The sequence below is a fragment of the Gigantopelta aegis genome, chromosome 1, assembly GCF_016097555.1.
Source record: "Gigantopelta aegis isolate Gae_Host chromosome 1, Gae_host_genome, whole genome shotgun sequence".
Classification (NCBI taxonomy): Eukaryota; Metazoa; Mollusca; class Gastropoda; order Neomphalida; family Peltospiridae; genus Gigantopelta; species Gigantopelta aegis.
The window spans coordinates 3112102-3134447 of NC_054699.1; the positions used below are offsets into that span (position 1 = coordinate 3112102).

General features: G+C 38.4%; 1 protein-coding gene across 1 annotated transcript in view; it reads right to left on the reverse strand.

Annotated features, from left to right (window-relative positions):
- The window catches only part of LOC121368580 (dedicator of cytokinesis protein 9-like), a 134076-nt gene that overhangs the window by 90089 nt on the left and 21641 nt on the right, over positions 1-22346 (reverse strand). Inside the window, 12 exon segments of the mRNA XM_041493322.1 lie at positions 2809-2996; positions 6798-6880; positions 7738-7842; positions 8590-8792; positions 10290-10508; positions 11395-11553; positions 12675-12758; positions 13295-13362; positions 15387-15552; positions 18009-18140; positions 20370-20465; positions 22185-22254. Of these exon segments, the coding sequence (XP_041349256.1) occupies positions 2809-2996; positions 6798-6880; positions 7738-7842; positions 8590-8792; positions 10290-10508; positions 11395-11553; positions 12675-12758; positions 13295-13362; positions 15387-15552; positions 18009-18140; positions 20370-20465; positions 22185-22254 (1573 nt within the window).

The window sequence follows — 22346 nt, forward strand, 5'->3', positions numbered from 1 at the left end:
CTTCTCTTTCACTAACCACTAACCCACTGGTAGGTACTGGGTTCACAGCCCGGTATTGGCTCCCACCCAGAGTGAGTTTTAACGACTCAGTGGTAGATGTGTAATACCACTACACCCTCTTCTCTTTCACTAACCACTAACCCACTGGTAGGTACTGGGTTCACAGCACGGTACCGGCTCCCACCCAGAGTGAGTTTTAACGACTCAGTGGTAGATGTGTAATACCACTACATCCTCTTCTCTTTCACTAACCACTAACCCACTGGTAGGTACTGGGTTCACAGCACGGTACCGGCTCCCACCCAGAGTGAGTTTTAACGACTCAGTGGTAGATGTGTAATACCACTACATCCTCTTCTCTTTCACTAACCACTAACCCACTGGTAGGTACTGGGTTCACAGCACGGTACCGGCTCCCACCCAGAGTGAGTTTTAACGACTCAGTGGTAGATGTGTAATACCACTACATCCTCTTCTCTTTCACTAATCACTAACCCACTGGTAGGTACAGGGTTCACAGCACGGTACCGGCTCCCACCCAGAGTGAGTTTTAACGACTCAGTGGTAGATGTGTAATACCACTACACCCTCTTCTCTTTCACTAACCACTAACCCACTGGTAGGTACTGGGTTTGCAGCCCGGTACCGGCTCCCACCCAGAGTGAGTTTTAACGACTCAGTGGTAGATGTGTAATACCACTACACCCTCTTCTCTTTCACTAACCACTAACCCACTGGTAGGTACAGGGTTCACAGCACGGTACCGGCTCCCACCCAGAGTGAGTTTTAACGACTCAGTGGTAGATGTGTAATACCACTACACCCTCTTCTCTTTCACTAACCACTAACCCACTGGTAGGTACTGGGTTCACAGCACGGTACCGGCTCCCACCCAGAGTGAGTTTTAACGACTCAGTGGTAGATGTGTAATACAACTACACCCTCTTCTCTTTCACTAACCACTAACCCACTGGTAGGTACTGGGTTCACAGCATGGTACCGGCTCCCACCCAGAGTGAGTTTTAACGACTCAGTGGTAGATGTGTAATACCACTACACCCTCTTCTCTTTCACTAACCACTAACCCACTGGTAGGTACAGGGTTCACAGCACGGTACCGGCTCCCACCCAGAGTGAGTTTTAACGACTCAGTGGTAGATGTGTAATACCACTACACCCTCTTCTCTTTCACTAACCACTAACCCACTGGTAGGTACAGGGTTCACAGCATGGTACCGGCTCCCACCCAGAGTGAGTTTTAACGACTCAGTGGTAGATGTGTAATACCACTACACCCTCTTCTCTTTCACTAACCACTAACCCACTGGTAGGTACTGGGTTTGCAGCCCGGTACCGGCTCCCACCCAGAGTGAGTTTTAATGACTCAATGGGTAGGTGTAAGACCACTACACCCTCTTTTCTCTCACTAACCACTAACATAAGGCTGGTAGGTACAGGGTTCGCAGCCCGGTACCGGCTCCCACCCAGAGTGAGTTTTAATGACTCAATGGGTAGGTGTAAGACCACTACACCCTCTTTTCTCTCACTAACCACTAACATAAGGCTGGTAGGTACAGGGTTCGCAGCCCGGTACCGGCTCCCACCCAGAGTGAGTTTTAACGACTCAATGGGTAAATGTAAGACCACTACACCCTCTTTTCTCTCATTAACCACTAACTCACTGTCCTGGACAGACAGCCCAGATAACCGAGGTGTGTGCCCAGGACAGTATGATTGAACCTTAATTGGATATAAGAACAAAAATAAGTTGGAATGAATGAATAAATACTCATTTTCAGGATTTTACACAATAAAATGTTTTGAGTATGCTTTTCACATACGAAAAAGAATTTGCTAAAGAAACCAAACTTAACAAGAAAACCTGCTACCATCACTCCATGGCCTATTCTTTTCGACCAGCAGCAAGGAATCTTTAATATTTTTTTATGCACCATCCCACAGACAGGATAGTACATACCACTTCCTTTGCTACACCAGTTATGGAGCACTAGCTAGAAAGGAGAATAAGCCAAATGGGTCTGCCAATAGGGATGGATTCTACATCAATAACAACTTTTTATGTTCTGAGTCTTAGAAAAACCTGCTACATTTTTATATGCATTCTCCCACACACCACGGTGTTTGAGGGGAATGGTTGGGATGGCAAATAACCCAATCAGAGAATGTGTCGGTCCACAGTGGGGGTTCAATTATCTGGCCTAAGCACCTCTACCAATCAAGCCAGATCCCGCCCATCCCCAACCCATAATCCGGAATGTAAAAAAAATCTTGAGGTGTTTTGCTTTCCTGACTGACACACACACAGACAGAACGATGAAGCTGATAATGCAGGACTCGAAATAGAAGAAAATATGGCATGCTTGTTATTATTGCTAAAATAGCTGGGCAAACGAAATATGGCCTGCCAAGAAAAAATATGGCCTGCTAGAAATAAAGACACATAGTGTGTAAAAAGTTGGACCACCAAAATATATTTTAGAGCATTATAGAATTAAAATATAACAGAATTACCAGCTAAATAGCAGATAAGATAATTGTACCTATATCTGTCTCTACAAAAAAAAAATAACCTGTGATTGTTTTGTGGCTTAAGCAGGTGAATTTCTATTTCTCCTGCTAGATCTAAAAAACTAACTGCTTTTTGCAGGCCACTAGTTTCGAGCCCTGAATGTGATTGTTTGGTGGTTTTAGCAGGTGAATTTCTATTTCTCCTGATAGATCTAAAAAATGAACTGCTTTTCGCAGGCCGCTATTTTCGCGCCCTGTAATGTAGAATTGTATTGGCACCTTTGTGAAAGACTTCTGGGCATCGTACTTGAGCTGCAGTGGGTAGATGTACAGATTGTTGCGGTAGAAGCTGAAGGTACTACACAACGAGGCACGTTCGGGAGGGAACTCTTCCACTTCGAAGGTAGGCATCACCTTCGGAGGAACAGGGAATGGCAAGATGGGAACAAGAGAGGCGGAGACCATGTCTGGAAATAAAACAATTTAATATATAATATTCAGTGCATATAGCACATAATTATAGTCATTTAATTCATCCACCTTTGTCGGATACCCAATATGCGATATATTTTACACAGGGAATGGCAAGATGGGAACAAGTGATAAGGAGACCATGTCTGTAAATAAAGCAATTTATCCTATAACTTATCCATGATATACATGTCATAAACCACTCTTTCACTCACTCAATCACTTACACTCACTCATTTACTCACTCACTCTTTCATTCACTCTCTCACTCACTCACTCTCTCACTTACACACACACTCGCTTGCTCACTCACTCACTAACTCTCACTCACTCACTAACTCTCACTCACTTACTCTCTCACTAACTCTCACTCACTCTCTAACTAACTCTCACTCACTCACTCTCTCACTAACTACATGTAACTCTCTCACTCACTAACTAACTCTCACTCACTCACTCTCACTAACTAACTCTCACTCACTCACTCACTCTCTCACTAACTAACTCTCACTCACTCTCTCACTAACTAACTCTCACTCACTCTCACTCACTCTCACTCACTCTCTCACTAACTAACATTCACTCACTCTCTCACTAACTAACTAACTAACTAACAAACTCTCACTCACTCACTCACTAACACTCAATCACTCACTCTCACTCACTCACTCTCACTAACTAACTCTCACTCACTCACTCTCTCACTAACTAACACTCACTCACTCTCACTCACTTTCTCACTCACTCACTCTCACTCACTCTCTCACTCACTAACTCTCACTCACTCACTCACTCTCACTCTATAACTAACTCACTCTCACTCACTTTCTCACTCACTCACTCTCACTCACTCACTCTCACTAACTAACTCTCACTCACTCACTCTCTCACTAACTAACTCACTCACTCTCTCACTAACTCTCACTCACTCTCACTAACTAACTCTCACTCACTCTCTCACTAACTCTCTCACTAACTCTCATTCACTCTCTCACTAACTAACTCTCACTCACTCTCTCACTAACTCTCACTTACTCTCTCACTAACTAACTCTCACTCACTCTCTCACTAACTAACTCTCACTCTCTCTCTCACTAACTCTCACTCACTCTCTCACTAACTCTCACTCACTCACTCTCTCACTAACTAACTCTCACTCACTCACTCTCTCACTTACTCTCACTCACTCACTCACTCTCTCACTAACTCTCACTCACTCTCTCACTAACTAACTCTCACTCACTCACTCTCTCACTAACTCTCACTAACTCTCACTTACTTACACTCACTTACTCTTACTCACTCACTTACTTACACTCACTTACTCTTACTCACTCACTCACTCTCTCACTAACTCTCACTCACTCTCTCACTAACTCTCACTCACTCACTCACTCTCACTAACTCTCACTTACACTCACTTACTCTCACTCACTCACTCACTCACTCACTCACTCACTCACTCACTCTCTCTCTCTCTCACTAACTCTCACTTACTTACACTCACTTACTCTTACTCATTCACAAGTTCCTAAAAACATAAAATTTATATTTATGAATAGTCACAAAATATTTCTTAGTTTTAAAATTGTTGCCTGATCAATAGGAGTTTCCAGGTTGGATTGCTCTAAATCACTGTTTTACAAAGTGCAGAGAAAAATAACCTGGACCCATATTTTTGAAGCTATCTCAGCACTATGATATTGTAAAACAGTTGTAGGCTATGGCATATGTCACAGTGACATCAAATCCTATGATAGTCTTACGATATCATAACACTGATAAAACCTGTAGCCAGGGCCCATATTTTTAAAGCTATTTTAGCACTACGATATCATAAGACTGTTGTAGGCTATGGCATGTGCCTACGACAGTTTTACAATATCGTAGCACTAAGATAACTTTGAAAATCTGTAGTCTGATTCTGAAGTACCATATTTTCCCATGTATTATGCGCACCGGTATATAATGCGCACCCCCCACTTTGAACGTTTATTCCAAGAAAAAAAACATGAACCACAATATAATGCGCACCGTTTTTTTAAACCACAAAATCGACAGTGAATGCAAGATGTACCGTTTTCCCTGTCACCAAAATTAACGAAAAGCGAAAGAAGCGGTATATTCAAGAAACCAAGAAACAAAACTTAAGTTAGGTATTTGAGTACATAGACCTACATGTCACATTAAACAAAGGCTAGTACTTGCGTACTTACATGTCACAGACTCACACGTGCATAAATCAAAACAAAATTATATACCCATACACTGTAAATGATTAAAAAATAAATGAAAACAAAAATATAGTATATTACATTTCGTTCTCGTGGCTAACGTGAATGTGCGAGATTTCTAAATTTATAATAGTGTGGTATATTTCCGGTTTGCCGGAAATGGCCGAATTAAATCTCATGGAAATTAAAAATATTTACGGTCCAGTTTTGTCATTTTTGTGCACTTTTTTGCGAGGTATGGATACTTTTGTAGATTTATTTTGCATTTATTACAACCATCACAAATGAAAAGCGATTTTTAAGAGGGTTTTGGCATTTTGTTGTGATGAACACTGTCAATAACCTGTAAAGTACCGTAAACTACCGATCGGCGATTTTTCATGGGTGATCGCTGGACATTTTTAAAAGATATTTTTTCTATTGCTATGTATAGTGCGCACCCCCATTTTTAACCAGTATTTTCTGAAAAAAAAAGTGTGCATAATACACGGGAAAATACGGTACATCTTACTTGGTACACTGGTATTGGGCTCAAACACTCCATAGCCTATGATAGTTTGACAATATCACAGCACTAAAATAAGACAACTTAGAACATCTTTAGCTTGATTATGAAGTAAATCTTACTTGGTACATTGGTATTGGGCTTAAAGACACATAGCCTATGACAGGGTTGAAAATTAGCAGTCCTCCGTGGCGACCTTTATTGGTTAAGAGTGACTAAACATTTTACAAAAATATTCCCTTGGGCGACCATTATTTTAGCATCTGGTATGGTGCCAATTAAAAAAGAAACGCACAGAAATTGAATGCATAGGTTAAATCTTCATTTCTAATATACATTTTAAGGCAATTGATGGAACATCCAAGGTAATCTGAACGACAAAACCGAAATACATGATCAGGGCATTTGGCAAAATAGTGGATGATTCCATGGATCTCTATCTAGTTTCCTCGTCTATAGGAGTACAACCACTGCTGAAGAAATTCTTTAATGAAATTTCATACCTCTTAAGTGCCTCAAAGAAGACTGCCACTCCAAGAATAGTTTACTATAGCACGCGCAGTTCTTCTTTTAGTCTATTTATACTGCATTATATTTTACTTCAAAGGCAATGCAAGTCAAGCAGCACACATTGGCTGTTCTAGCATTTAGTCTTCACTTTAATAACATGTTTTCATATGAATTTTCACTTTATTCATTTATTTATTATCAGTTTCCTTTTGATGCAAACAGACTACTAGTATATACAGTGAGCAAATGGTTATAATTTAACAAGTTTGTTTTGTTAAACGACACTACTGGAGCATATCATCAGCTATTGGATTATTTAATAAAGATCATTCAAGTTTTGAATTTGAACACGCAGTTAACTTTCAATGTGATAATTGGAGGGCTAGTTGAATTTGAGACGGGCCAGTAAAATTATTTTTCAACTGGGCCTGCTGGCGACCATGGTTTTCATGTTAATTTTCAACCCTGCTAGGATGGTTTTACAATATCATAGCACTCAAATAAGATAACTTAGAAACTCTGTTGGTTGATTATGAAGTAAATCTTACTTGGTACATTGGTATTGGGCTCAAGCATCTGAAACCGGATTTTGAAGATTCCAGGAATCACTTGCAACTTTAACTTTTCTGGTCTGAAACAAAAAAGTAATGAATTTGTTTCCTGAATTTTCAATAATAACGTACAACATGGCATAGCTACATATGATCAAATCTCCACAGTTTAAATTTCAATACGAACTGGATGTTTATGAAATCAAAGTAATATTGTTAAACCACAGTTAAAGTTAATGTTTGTTTTGTTTCACAACACCACAAGAGTACATCAATTTATTAATTATCGGCTATCAGATGTCAAACAGTTGGTAATACGGACATAGTCAAAGAAGAAACCCGCTACATTTTTCCATTATTAGCAAGAGATCTTTATATGAACCATATCACAGACAATATAGCAAATTATACCAGTCGTGGTGCACTGGCTAGAACGAGAAATAGCCCAATGGGCCCACAGACAGGGATTGATCCTAAACTCACTGTGCATCAAGCGAACACTTTACTTCTGCATTGAGCCCTGTACTATGAGCGTTTCGTCAAAAGTTACAGGGTTTTTTTGTTTAACGACACCACTAGAACACATTGATTAATTAATCATCGGCTATTGGATGTCAAACATTTGGTAATTCTGACAAGTAGTCATCAGAGGAAACATTTCCTAATGCAGCAACGTGGGATCTTTTATATGCACATTTCCACACACAGGAAAGCACATACCACAGTCTTTAACCAGTTGTGGTGCACTGGTTGGAACGAGAAAAAACCCAATCAGTTGAATGTATCCACCGAGGTGGTTCGATCCTGCGACACAAGCACCTCATGCGAGCATTCAACCGACTGAGCTAAATTCCGCCCCCTTATCATCAAAGAACACACAGATATGCCTATAATACAGGATTGAGATCAATGTGGTTAATTTTCCTCTCCGACTTACTTTCTGATATCCAGGAGCATGCGAATGATTTCATCCTGCGTCATCTTGATGCTCTCCTGCTTGTAAATCGGCAGGTCACAATTTCCCGACAATAATGTGAGGTTCCTGTGAACATGAAAAAAGCAACAACAGCATTTAAAATTTAATAAAAACAGGAAAGGAACATTTGCTTGGTGACACCTCAGCACATTTAAAACTAGGGTTGTTTGGAGTCTAAAAACTGTGGTCATTTTGGCACTCAGTCTAAAACTGTGGTCATTTTGACACTTCAGACTAAAACTGTGTTCATTTTGACACTTCAGTCTAAAACTGTGGTCATTTTGACACTTCTGTCTAAAACTGTGGACATTTTGACACTTCAGTCTAAAACTGTGATCATTTTGACACTTCAGTCTAAAACTGTGGTCATTTTGACACTTCAGTCTAAAACTGTGGTCATTTTGACACTTCAGTCTTCATCATGAGCAAAATCAAGATGAGCTGAAGATCACTTGCCTGAAATGAAAAAAGTCAGTTTGTTTTGTTTAACGACACCACTAGAGCATATTGATTTATTAATCATCAGCTATTGGATGTCAAACATTTGGTAATTTTGACATACAGTCTTAGAGAGGAAACCAGCTACATTGTTTTCATTAGTAGCAAGGGATTTGTTATAAGCACCATCCCATAGACAGGCCAGCACATACCACAGCCTTCGATATACCAGTTGTGGAGTACTGGCCGAAGCGAGAAATAGCCCAATGGGCCCACCGACACGGATCGATCCCAGACTGACCGCGCATCAGTTGAAGACTTTACAACTGGGCTACATCCTGCCTCCAAATCCAAATGAAAGACACGCACACTTACCGTGCGGACCAGGCAAAAGGCATGCGGTAATGACCAATATGGCCACAGAACTGCTTCATCTGGCGGTGAACTTTGGACGCAACTTTTCCGTCGGCGACCCGAATGTAGGGTTCGACACACTGCGAGACACTCCCCTGCAGAACCTTTTCAATCTTGGCCACCAGGTAAATCTCGGAATGGCGTTGGATCACAGAAAACACACCCTGTTAAAACAAAAAACAAAAACAATAATTTGGTGAATAAAGAAATAATTTTGGATTTAACATTGGATGAATTTTTTTTATAAAAAAATAATAATAAGTAAAAATTAAATTTAAAAAAAAAAAACCATGCCATACTTTTAAAACAGTCATGTGTATTTACATGTTGTTTGACGGACTTCAACCAGTCTTCACTCAATCCGTACAGGTCCGGTGAGTTACTCACTCCTTTTAAAACAGTCGTGTGTACTTACATGTCATTTGACGGACTTCAACCAGTCTTCACTCAATCCGTACAGGTCCGGTGAGTTACTCACTCCTTTTAAAACAGTCGTGTGTACTTACATGTTGTTTGACGGACTTCAACCAGTCTTCACTCAATCCGTACAGGTCCGGTGAGTTACTCCTTTTAAAACAGTCGTGTGTACTTACATGTCATTTGACGGACTTAACCAGTCTTCACTCAATCCGTACAGGTCCGGTGAGTTACTCCTTCCTTTTAAAACAGTCGTGTGTACTTACATGTCATTTGACGGACTTAACCAGTCTTCACACAATCCGTACAGGTCCGGTGAGTTACTCCTTCCTTATAAAACAGTCGTGTGTACTTACATGTCATTTGACGGACTTAACCAGTCTTCACACAATCCGTACAGGTCCGGTGAGTTACTCCTTCCTTATAAAACAGTCGTGTGTACTTACATGTCATTTGACGGACTTAACCAGTCTTCACTCAATCCGTACAGGTCCGGTGAGTTACTCCTTCCTTATAAAACAGTCGTGTGTACTTACATGTTGTTTGACGGACTTCAACCAGTCTTCACTCAATCCGTACAGGTCCGGTGAGTTACTCCTTTTAAAACAGTCGTGTGTACTTATATGTAGTTTGACGGACTTCAACCAGTCTTCACTCAATCCGTACAGGTCCGGTGAGTTACTCCTTTTAAAACAGTCGTGTGTACTTACATGTTGTTTGACGGACTTCAACCAGTCTTCACTCAATCTGTACAGGTCCGGTGAGTTACTCCTTTTAAAACAGTCGTGTGTACTTACATGTTGTTTGACGGACTTCAACCAGTCTTCACTCAATCCGTACAGGTCCGGTGAATGACTCACTCCTTTTAAAACAGTTGTGTGTACTTACATGTTGTTTGACGGACTTCAACCAGTCTTCACTCAATCCGTACAGGTCCGGTGAATGACTCACTCCTTTTAAAACAGTTGTGTGTACTTGCATGTCGTTTGACGGACTTCAACCAGTCTTCACTCAATCCGTACAGGTCCGGTGAGTGACTCACTCCTTTTAAAACAGTCATGTGTACTTACATGTTGTTTGACGGACTTCAACCAGTCTTCACTCAATCTGTACAGGTCCGGTGAGTTACTCCTTTTAAAACAGTCGTGTGTACTTACATGTCATTTGACGGACTTCAACCAGTCTTCACTCAATCCGTACAGGTCCGGTGAGTTACTCCTTTTAAAACAGTCGTGTGTACTTACATGTCGTTTGACGGACTTCAACCAGTCTTCACTCAATCCGTACAGGTCCGGTGAGTTACTTCTTCCCTCCACCGTGTGTAGATGATCGGAGGCTTGTAGAATGTCGTGTGGGATCATGGCACTAATCTCTGGCTCGTTCGGGTCAATGTGGAAGTCTTCCGAGATCTTTCGGCCCTCCTTCGCATCATACAGAGCAAATGAGATGAAGAAAGGTTCGGGCTGAAATAAAAAAAAAAAACCCACAGTGTTAACCCGTCTTTCAATTTCAAATAGGATAAAGAAAGGTTCCGGCTTAAATATAAAAAAATACACCTAGTTAATCCATCCTTTTAATATCTTTTAAATTTTGTTTTGTTTAATGGTAACTCTGACATATAAGAGTCTTAGAGAGGAAACCCGCTACATTTTCCCATTACTAGCAAGGGATCTTTGACATGCATTTTCCCCAAAGACAGGACAGCATATACCACAGCCTTTTGACCAGTTGTGGTGTACTGGTTGGAACGACAAAAAACCCAATCAGTTGAATGAATCCACTGAGGTGGTTCGATCCTGCGATGCAAGCACCTCATGCGAGCTCTGAACCGACTGAGGTAAATCCTGTCCCTTTTTAATATCTTTCTGCCTTCCCTAGTAAACAAGATAAAGAAATACAACTGGAGAAAACTTGAGGTGTTTTCTATTGTAAGAATACTTCACCTGGCCTCAACACAAATGCACATTCCACTAAGGTCTGGTCCGAACATCCCAACAGCCAATGGGATGGCCTAAAATTCTTCTACTGCGTCCTCCTTTCTGTTCCAGTCAAGTGACTGTAACTTCCTTTGGACGTTTTTTTTCTTTGATCCAGTTTAGGGGAATATGTATTTGTGTTGAGGCCAGGTGAAGTAGAAAAGAAAATATATAGTTAATGCAACCTATGAGTCTTCCAATATTTTTCTGTCTTTGTATACATCTCATAGTGAGATCAAGATAAAGGAAGGTTCAGGCTGGAATAAACACATAGTTAATGGTGGATGTGGAAGTCTTTGGATATATTTCTGCCTCACTGCCACCACACAAACTACTGTGATTATCAATCACACTGACATAACAGACAACTTACATTGCATATTTTGTGACCTTGACCCTCGTCTGCAAGGTTCACCTGCAGCTTGAGTCGGAACTCTTCCAGTCGTAAGGAGAATCTCTCGGAGACGGCCGCCGGAAACAAGTCAATTTCACTTTCGATAACCTCCTCTTCTTCATCTTCATCAAAAAATCTCTGAAATTAACCACCAGACATTGACATGATGAAAGGAAAGGGAAATGAATATTTGTTCATGACAAGTCAGAATCTTAAACGAGAGAGAGAGAGAGAGAGAGAGAGAGAGAGAGAGAGAGAGAGAGAGAGAGAGAGAGAGAGAGAGAGAGAGAGAGAGAGAGAGAGAGGGAGAGAGACTATGAGACAGAGGGACTGAGAGAGAGAGAGAGAGAGAGAGCGAGAGAGAGAGAGAGAGGAGAGAGAGAGAGAGAGAGAGAGAGAGAGAGAGAGAGAGAGAGGAGAGGAGAGAGGTCTCTAGAGAGATCGAGAGAGAGAGAGAGAGAGAGAGAGAGAGAGAGAGAGAGAGAACGAACCCACCACTACCTAATAAGCAGCAAGTGATATTTTATGTGCAATTTCCCAAAGGTAGGACAGATCAAGTATGCTGCACTGGTTGCAATGGGGAAAAAACCCAGTGTTCATAGAGGGAGGGAGAGAGAGACTATGAGACCAAGGGACTGAGAGAGAGAGAGAGAGAGAGAGAGAGAGAGAGAGAGAGAGAGAGAGAGAGAGAGAGAGAGAGAGAGGTCAGGGAGTGAGAGAGGGAGGGAGGGAGGGAGGGAGGGAGGGAGGGAGGGAGGGAGAGAGAGAGAGAGAGAGAGAGAGAGAGAGAGAGAGAGAGAGAGAACGAACCCACCACTACCTAATAAGCAGCAAGTGATATTTTATGTGCAATTTCCCAAAGGTAGGACAGATCAAGTATGCTGCACTGGTTGCAATGGGGGAAAAACCCAGTGTTCATAGATTCTGTAACCTATCACGCTTCAAGCACTCTACTACTGAGCTATATTCCACCCCTGTATTCAATGAATAACAAACCCACACTGATTTTATAATACATAAATATGACACGGACATTTATTTGCTTGTGAATACTGCAATAACATATACAGTGAAACCCCTCTAAACCAGACACCCTCAGGACCAAGTAAGATGTCTGGTTTTAAGAGGTATCTGGTTTAGAGAGGTTAAGTTCTATACTGATTTTAAAGTGAATTCCAGCTTACAGAGGGTCCGGTTTTGAGAGGTTTCACTTTGTTATAAATAAATCCAGTCAAATGTTGTCATTTTGAAACTCTTACCCTCATGTCAGGATATATGGAAAACATGTTCTGTCGGTTTTCTTGTCTCGCCTTGGCCAGTGATCCGTCAGTTTCTCGCGAATACTGAAACAAGACAAAGTATATTCCATAACAGCACACACTTCAGTTCTTTATAACTTCTATTACAATCCAATGGGAATCTATTTATTAAGAATATGAATAAATAAATGTATTTTATTATCTGATAATTGTAATTGAAATGTTCAAGGACTAGATTTAAACAACCATTTTTTTTTTTTTTTTTTTTTTTTTTTTTTCATTTATCCCACTGCCCCCTTTCGTTTCTCTCCTTTGAATTTCATCTCATTTCTTCCCAACCTGGCAACTCCTTCTATCTTTCAACTTCTTTCACTGTCCACCTCCACATCCCAGTCCTTGTTTCACCAACTGCGACAGGTGCTTATCTCTTGGCTATCTGTGACACACATCAGCTTTTAGCTGTGGGCTTAGTCCGACCACTTCGGGGAGTGTTCAGTAGTTACTTCTGGCATTGTTAAGAGGCACTTGTAACCACCTACTATGCACCCCTACTACCGGCGGTCGTTAGTTAGTGCCGTGGGTTAGACCAGCACAATTTAAGAAATGTATCAGCTACATACCTTTACCACAGGGTGGTTAATGCTACTTTCTTTATAGTTCTCTGGTTTCCCGCTTGATGTTGTTTCATCTGGAAAATATTTTTTAATGGATATAGTTATTCGGAAAACAGTTTCTGAATCAGCTCTACAAATTCAATATCTAAAAACAAGTTTATAAATTTAAGAAATATACAAATGAAGATACTATCAAAAATGTTTTTTCAGACATTGATCTATTTTATATTTCTCAGAAAGTAATAATCAAACTCTTTTGAAACCTGAATAGATTAACAAAATAAGTTTTAGGAAACAGGAAGAAGGAAAAGTTTTATTTAACGATGCACTCAACACATTATATTTACAGTTATATGGCATCAGACATATGGTTAAGGACCACACAGATATTGGGCTACTCTTTCCGATTATCAGCAAGGGATCTTTTATATGCACCAACACACAGGCAGGGTAGTACAGGGCTAGAAATGAAAAAAAAATCTACATGCACCAGGTGCATGCTGAAAAAAAAGTTACATGCACCATTAAAATTCTGCATGCACCAAAAATAAGGTAAATCCTGTTAACAATGAGGAAAATACTATTTTAATTACCTTGATTACAGCGTTAATTATCATTTTCTTTTTAATTTAACTGTCTTAATTGTCACTATCAGTATCACTGTCTGACATTCATGCTGATCGATGGTTGCTTTGAATTTAAAGAATTAATTAATGACCGCGTGTGCGTCATGCAACTTCATATTTTTTTTTTTATACGAAGCTATTCGGAATTATTCGGCAATACCTATATTTATTTATTAACAGTACCAGAACATTATACAACTGCATTTATTACTGATTCTTGATCAAATTTGAAAATTTCACCCATCGTAAACGCATTACAGAAATCTATAATAGGCCTATTACAAAAACGTACGAATATTTGTGTTTTGTATTAAGCAAGGTATCAACTTTTTTAACTCAATAAGATCTGTTGGTATAATATAAATTAGCCTACGGAATTCGACGAGAAGTTGCGATTGAAATAATCACTGGCTGACTTCGAGTCAACTACGCGAGTAACGCACCTGCACGTTCGCAATCATCTGATCAAGTGCCCATATACGAGGTCGAAAATGTTCAAGGCAGTTGCGGTACTTTGTATTGATCACAGATCTGGCGGAGTTCAATTTGTCAGTGACGACAACAACTGTGTTATGCGTGTGGATACCCTAAAGTCGGTCTCGACAACCTTCCCTAATACCGTTCACGGATATAACCGAGATATTGCTGGCAATTTTCGCAAATATATTTCACGGAAATGACCGAAAGGGCGCCATTGTTGTAAGTAGGATTATGGGATACAAAATGGATGTGCCCATAACATAAAAGTTATCGTTTTCATGTGGCGAACAGATTAGGAAATGCATACGCAAAATTCAACAACTTGCGTCTGAATCTGGTAGACAACAGGATACTAGTATACACAATACACAGTACTTGAAAAATATTAGCATGCACCGTATGCACCCAGCTTTAAAAGTTACATGCACACACAAAAATAGCATGCACCAGTGCATGTACTAACACTGCATTTCGAGCCCTGTAGTACATATCACGGCCTTTGATATGCCAGTTGTGGTGCCATGGCTGGAACGAGAAATAGCCCAATGGGCCCACTGACAGAGATTGATCCCAGAACGACCCCTCATCAAGCGAGCCCTTACAATATGATGAAGTCCTACCCCTTAGGAAATAGGACTCTGAATTAAACATTATTATTGTTGTTAAAGTCAATTACATAAAATGGATCCAGTGAGGGGCTTTGATCCTACAACCAAAGCGTTTCAGGCTCACTCATAAAGCTAGATTCCACCGAGACCCCTTTAACCATAATTCAATTATATAACAATATATCAATTACAAGTAGGACATGACAGCTATGTAGCTGCCTGAGTGTGTACTTTTTAGAACAAATTAAATGTAGATATTGTTTTCGTCAAATATTTTGTTATGCCATTTAAGAGAATCATTGCTATGCAACCCATTGTTACTGATTTTACATTGTTGATATAACATTACATTAATACATATCATAATTTTCACCAAGATCAAACCTTTAATGCTCTCTCTTGAAACTTGACTAGCCGTCTCTGCTGCATTGATTACTTTGTTGAGAAGTCTTATCCAATCATCCATGTCGGCCTCATTTTCAGCAGCCAATAGGCTTGGGGGACGATCTTGCATTCGAATTTCAAAGCTGAACTTGCCTTTCTTTGGATTCTGAATTTAAAACATCCACAATATGCATCCAATTATATCAGAATAATTACAAACTTTCTGCTTTTGTTGATTTACTTGATTCTGACTGGATGTCGACAAAAAGAAAACTGAATGTTATCACTGATAAAATGTAAAACATTATAATATGAAAAATGGGCTATCATTACGTGAATTCCACCATAAACCAAACCAACAATAAAATCAACTAGACATGGGTGGTCAGCTAGATGGTTTCCAGTCTGTTTCACCGACTGTATGCATACAGTACACAAACAAACAATAAAGTCAACTAGACATGGGTAGTCCGCTAGATGGTTTCCAGTCTGCTGCACCGACTGTATGCACACAGTACACAAACCAACAATAAAGTCAACTAGATATGGGTGGTCAGCTAGATGGTTTCCAGTCTGTTTCACCGACTGTATGCACACAGTACATACACCAACAATAAAGTCAACTAGACATGGGTGGTCAGCTAGATGGTTTCCAGTCTGTTTCACCGATTGTATACATACAGTACACAAACCAACAATAAAGTCAACTAGACATGGGTGGTCAGCTAGATGGTTTCCAGTCTGTTTCACCGATTGTATACATACAGTACACAAACCAACAATAAAGTCAACTAGACATGGGTGGTCAGCTAGATGGTTTCCAGTCTGTTTCATCAACTGTATACATACAGTACACACACCAACAATAAAGTTAACTAAACATGGGTGGTCAGCTACATGGTTTCCAGTCTTTTCACTGACTACCTGTATGGATGGTGTGACCACAGTAAGTATAACAGTAGCAGTATATCAAATAGCATCCCATGAATGTTGCATTAAATAAGACCATGCCTGCTATTGACAGAAATATGTGACATAAAATGTTGCTTCATCTGGCTTGTAAACTGTAATTTAATTTCATTTTAACTAAAGTACTAATCAAAATTATACCCAGGTGATTTTCCAGTCTTATATATTAGTTATAAAAATCCCTGGAATAAAAACTATAAAAATGTGTCAGTGTTATCATGACCTGTTATGGTATTCAAACAAAGGGCCAAAAAACAACAATAAATGACCGTTATAGATAGAAATATGAGATGTATTTACAATTTTACTGCAAAACTTATGTAATTTGAAACAGACTATAACACCCAGGTTGATATTGATTACACTTGACAGGTGAAATCACAAGTACTAAGCTTATTTAAAGTTATAAGCAATTTCCCTCTCTTATTCTCCAGATGGAAAAAGGAATAAACAGCTTTCACAAGTTTACTAACTGTAACTGAGACTGCAGGTCTCGTACCATATTGATACTAGAAATAATACACCTGTCATTTTCAATACAATGAAGTTCAATAAACAGCTTTGTCAGATAAAGATTTTTTTTTAAATTTTGATTATGGATACAACATCAGTAATTTTGTTGTTAGCAAATTTATATAATTATTTTAGTTATTTGATTTAATATGCTGGACTGCTATGTATTCTTACACTTAGTACTTGTGAGTTCACCTGTCAGGTGTAATCAATATCAACCTGGGTGTTATAGTCTGTTTCAAATTACATAAGTTTTGCAGTAAAATTGTAAATACATTTCACATTTCTGTCTATAACAGGTCATTTATTGTCATTTTTTTTACCCGGTTGTTTGAATACCGTAACAGGTCATAATAATACTGACACATTTTTATGGTTTTTATTCCAGGGATTTTCATAACTAATATATAAGAATGGAAAATCATCTGGGTATAATTTTGTTTAGTACTTTAGTATAAATGCACCAGTTACTAATGTGCTGGGTCCTAAAAAGAAAATAGGATGACAAATTGTGTAGAGAATTAGGGTAGTCAAAGACATTCCCATCATATGTAAAACTAGCATCTTAACCCTCTACATTTTGTCTTCTTCTGATTTACAATGAGGGTGAGGGGTTGTAATATCCATGGTGTATATGTTGATTAAAATGCTGCATATTTAACTTGATCTGTAACAGTACGTGATAAAGCTATATACCAAATTTCAGCTCAATATCTTGAGGCATTTCAGACAGACAGACAGATGGATGGAAGAAAGGAATTGTTTTATTTAACGACACACTCACTTTATTAATGGTTATATGGCAATGGATATATGGTTAAGGACCACACAGATATTGAGAGAGGAAACCCGCTGTTGCCACTTCATGGGCTACTCTTTTCAATTAGCAGCAAGTGATCTTTTATATGCACCATCCCACAGACAGGATAGCACATATCACGGCCTTTGATATACCAGTCATGGTGCACTGGCTGGAATGAAAAATCTCCCAATGGGCCCACAGATGGGGATCGATCCCAGACCGACCGTGCATCAGGGGAGTGCTTTACCACTGGGCTATGTCCCACCCCCAAACCTATAGTCCCCTCCAGTTGTAGCGGTAGGAGACTAATAATTCAGAAAAAAGTGTTATTAACATACCCTGACCACTTCCACAGCTAGATCCAAGTAGATCTCTCCCTTCAGCTCGTACCTCTTTTCATCTTTGTAGAAGGCCAGGATGAACGTAAAGTCGGTCTGCTGTTTGAGAACGAAGTACCGTCTTTTGAATTGCTGTCAAATAAAACACACAAAATAAAAACATGTAGGTATTGCAAGTCACAACCGTGTGACATTAGAGACAGGTCTAGCTATATTATTTCAACTGATGCAGACATAGTAAATTTATTTTAATAACTTCAGACCAGATTAACTTCTCTAACAGATTATCACGATAAAAAAAAAAACACGAAAATAATACCATTTCACATACAAAAACTATTGTATGGATTTATCAAATTGGTAAAGTGTATAAATGTACCTAGTAGACTAAAAGTTAAACAAAACAAGACGACATACATAAATCTTGATTATTGGTACAAGTGAAGTACTCTCTTATCGAATAAATGATGAATGAATATTTAACAACACCCCAGCACAAAAAATATTTCAACTATTGAAAGTCAAACAAAGATAAGTATATGAATAAATTGATACTCCCGTATAAATAGTTTAACTATTGAAAGTCAAACAGAGATAAGTATATGAATAAATTGATACTCCCGTATAAATATTTCAACTATTGAAAGTCAAACAGAGATAAGTATATGAATAAATTGATACTCCCGTATAAATATTTCAACTATTGAAAGTCAAACAAAGATAAGTATATGAATAAATTGATACTCCCGTATAAATAGTCAAACAGAGATAAGTATATGAATAAATTGATACTCCCGTATAAATAGTTAAACTATTGAAAGTCAAACAGAGATAAGTATATGAATAAATTGATACTCCCGTATAAATATTTCAACTATTGAAAGTCAAACAGAGATAAGTATATGAATAAATTGATACTCCCGTATAAATATTTCAACTATTGAAAGTCAAACAGAGATAAGTACCGTATTTGACCGGAAATAAGCCCATGTCTTTGAATAAGACCCCCTCCGTTTTGATAGCATTTAAGAAATTAGGCCCTCATTCGTAAATAAGCCCACCCCCAACTTCGTCACCTTATAAATAACATGAAATTGCAAGTTTGCTCAAAGTTCATTTAAAAGGTCATACCTCCTGCAGATAATTAAACACAAATGTAACACAATATTTTACCACCAGTGAGATTTAGCAGTCTAACAATAACAGTGTGTAACATTGTTTTCAATTTCATGCCTGCAGTATTTCTCTGAAGTATCCAAGTATGAACTAAAAACCAATGTCTATTTTTACCACCACACTGGGTCCGCAGTTAATGCTAATTAAGCAAATACCTTATTCTGATTGGCTAAGAAAAATGACCTTAGATTGATAATTCTTTGTAGTGTAAGCTGGCTGCCTGTGTCAGAAACGTGTGTATACGTTATTGAGTTTGTTGTTAATTGCTGTTGTTTTAAGTCTTCTCAGCATTAAATTTTGGATGTAAATAAACAGCACTGGTAAGTAATTGTAACATAGAAGGTGTGTTTCTGATAATTAGATACTAGTAAAAAAACAAACAATTTAATTAATAAACAATTATTATTTATTAATAACAAATGGAACACTAATTAATAGATGAGCTACAGAACGTTTTTTGTTTTCTTCCTAGTTCATTTAAGTATTGTTATTTATTTTAATTATTATTAAAAAAATTTTCAACAAAACTGGCCCCTTGTCTGGGAATAAGCCCACCCCATGCTAAGCTCACAATGAGTTGTCTTGGCCCCCTGGGCTTATTTCCGGTCAAATACGGTATATGAATAAATTGATACTCCCGTATAAATATTTCAACTATTGAAAGTCAAACAGCGATAAGTATATGAATAAATTGATACTCCCGTATAAATATTTCAACTATTGAAAGTCAAACAAAGATAAGTATATGAATAAATTGATACTCCCGTATAAATAGTTTAAAAGTTAAAGTTTGTTTTGTTTAACGACACTACTGGAGCACATTGATTTATATAAATCATTGGCTATTGGATGTCAAACATTTCATAATTTTGAGATATAGTCTTAGAGAGGAAACCCGCTGCATTTTTTCATTAGTAGCAACAGATCTTTTATATGCACCATCCCACAGACAGCATGGCACATACCATGGCCTTTGTCTACTTGTGTTGCACTGGTTGGAACGAGAGAAAAATCAATCAATTGAATGGATCCACCGAGCTGGTTTGATCCTGCGATGCAAGCACCTCAAGCAAGCACTCAACCAGCTTGAAGCTAAATCCTGACACAGCTATTGAGAGTCAAACAAAGAGAAGTATATGGATAAATTTATACTCCCGTATAAATAGAAACTAATACTAAATTTACCTTTGTGAAAATTGGATTGTCTTTTCCACTGTCTGGCCCCTTAAACAACCAGCCTTTCTTTTCTGTTGTGGAGGTCTGACTGCGACCAAGTGTATCCTGAACAAAAACAAACACAAACAGATTACTTACAAAGAATACCAGCATCACTTGATGTAATACCAGCATCACTGGATGTAATACCAGAAGTATTGCACCTTAGGGGCTGTTAGAAGAGTACAAATCGTATGCTCTGGGAGAGGTTAACGCCACTTAACACAGAGTTTGAATTTGAATTTTGGGGGCATGGCAAGTGTTGCATTCAGTTTAAAGGAACAGACCCTAGTTTCAACCTGTGGAAATTAACACTAAAGTTTAGTTAATCTAGTTAAACCTGTAACACATTTGGATAAAGTTACAATTGAGTGGAACATGAGTCTGTGACTTTGAAATGGTGAAATACCCTCTAAAAATAGACTAAAACTTGACTCCATAACTGTTACTTCTCAGACGCATGTGCATTTATAAAAATATGAGAAATGCATTTTGTGATATCAAAAACACCAGGATGACCAAAAACACTTCGAATGTGTGGAAATGGATAATCTAAACAATAAAATCTAAGTACAGTATGATTTCAGTTATCAAAAATGGCTCTAATAGTAAAAAATATGCCTTAGTGTTTAAAAATTATGGTGTGTCCCTTTAATAACAGAAATTAGGGCCCTAAGGCAAGTTGGAGGGGCATCAAGGCAGACTTTTCCTTCAAAAGAGGGGCATGAAGGCAACTTACTTCCTATCAAGTTTTCTCAGACAAAACTGGTTTAACCCTTGTGCCTTAGGATCTAGCTTACATCTCTCGGGAAAGATAGAAGCTATCTTTCCCCGCTGACGTCATGACGTTAGTTGGATGACGTCATCGGTTTCCTCGACAGTCGCCTCTCGTTGATGAGATTTTACAAAACATTTAGCTCCACCAGTGTTCAGTTTTTGTTGAAATCGTTTAAGCAATTTGTTCTTGTTAACAATTAAACATGCTCTAAACTAATTTCTTTGTAGTTCATTCACTTCCCACTAGAAACATAAGTTCATTACGAATGTGACCTCTCTTGATTACATTTGATTTGTGTACCTAAAGACAGCTTTTGACGTCATTGCTTTTCATTCGTGATGTCATCAGTTTCCTCAGACTTTCACGTCTTGTATAGGCCTATTATATAGTTTGTGTCATGTAAGAAGTTTAAAGTTTAAGTTTCGAAACTATTTACACTATGGGTAATAAATACAATAACCCACTCGATACTCGGAATTATGGATTATCTGTCCCTCGTGAAATTAATGTTGTCAGTCACAAGCTTTACAGATAATCCGTATTCCTCGTAACTCATAAGTTATTGTCTATATACATGTTATTTATAGGTGGGGCACTGTAGAAAACCAGATGGAGCACTACACCATTTTTCTTGCCGTCAACAACGTCTAATTTTCAGGACACAACAGCAATCATGGCACTTGTTGTCGTTACCATGGTAAAATTGCTAGTGTATCATTGCTAGTGTATGTTTTTTAACTGAAAAAATAGGGGACATTATTTCAAAATTTTAGGTGACTGGAAGATGGGTCAATTGTTTTTTACCTAAATAACCGATTGTTCAGTTATGTGTCATTGAATTATATTTGATAACCGATGAGTTATCTAATACTAACACCCTTATACATTTCTGTATTATACTGATATTCTAAATGTATTTAAAATTAACTGATTTTTTTTTTTTTAATGAGATAGTATTGTGTTAAATAGTATTAGTTAAAAATTGAAAGAAAAAACCCAGAACTCACATCATCTTTTTCTTCATCTTCTGCATCAATCTCGAACACATGTTCAGGCAAAGAAGCCAATTTTTTAGCACTGAAAAGAAAAAACCAAAGAAGTCATATTGTGATACATATAAATACATTAACCACTTTGATGTCACGAAGATAAGGTTTCACGTTTGAAAT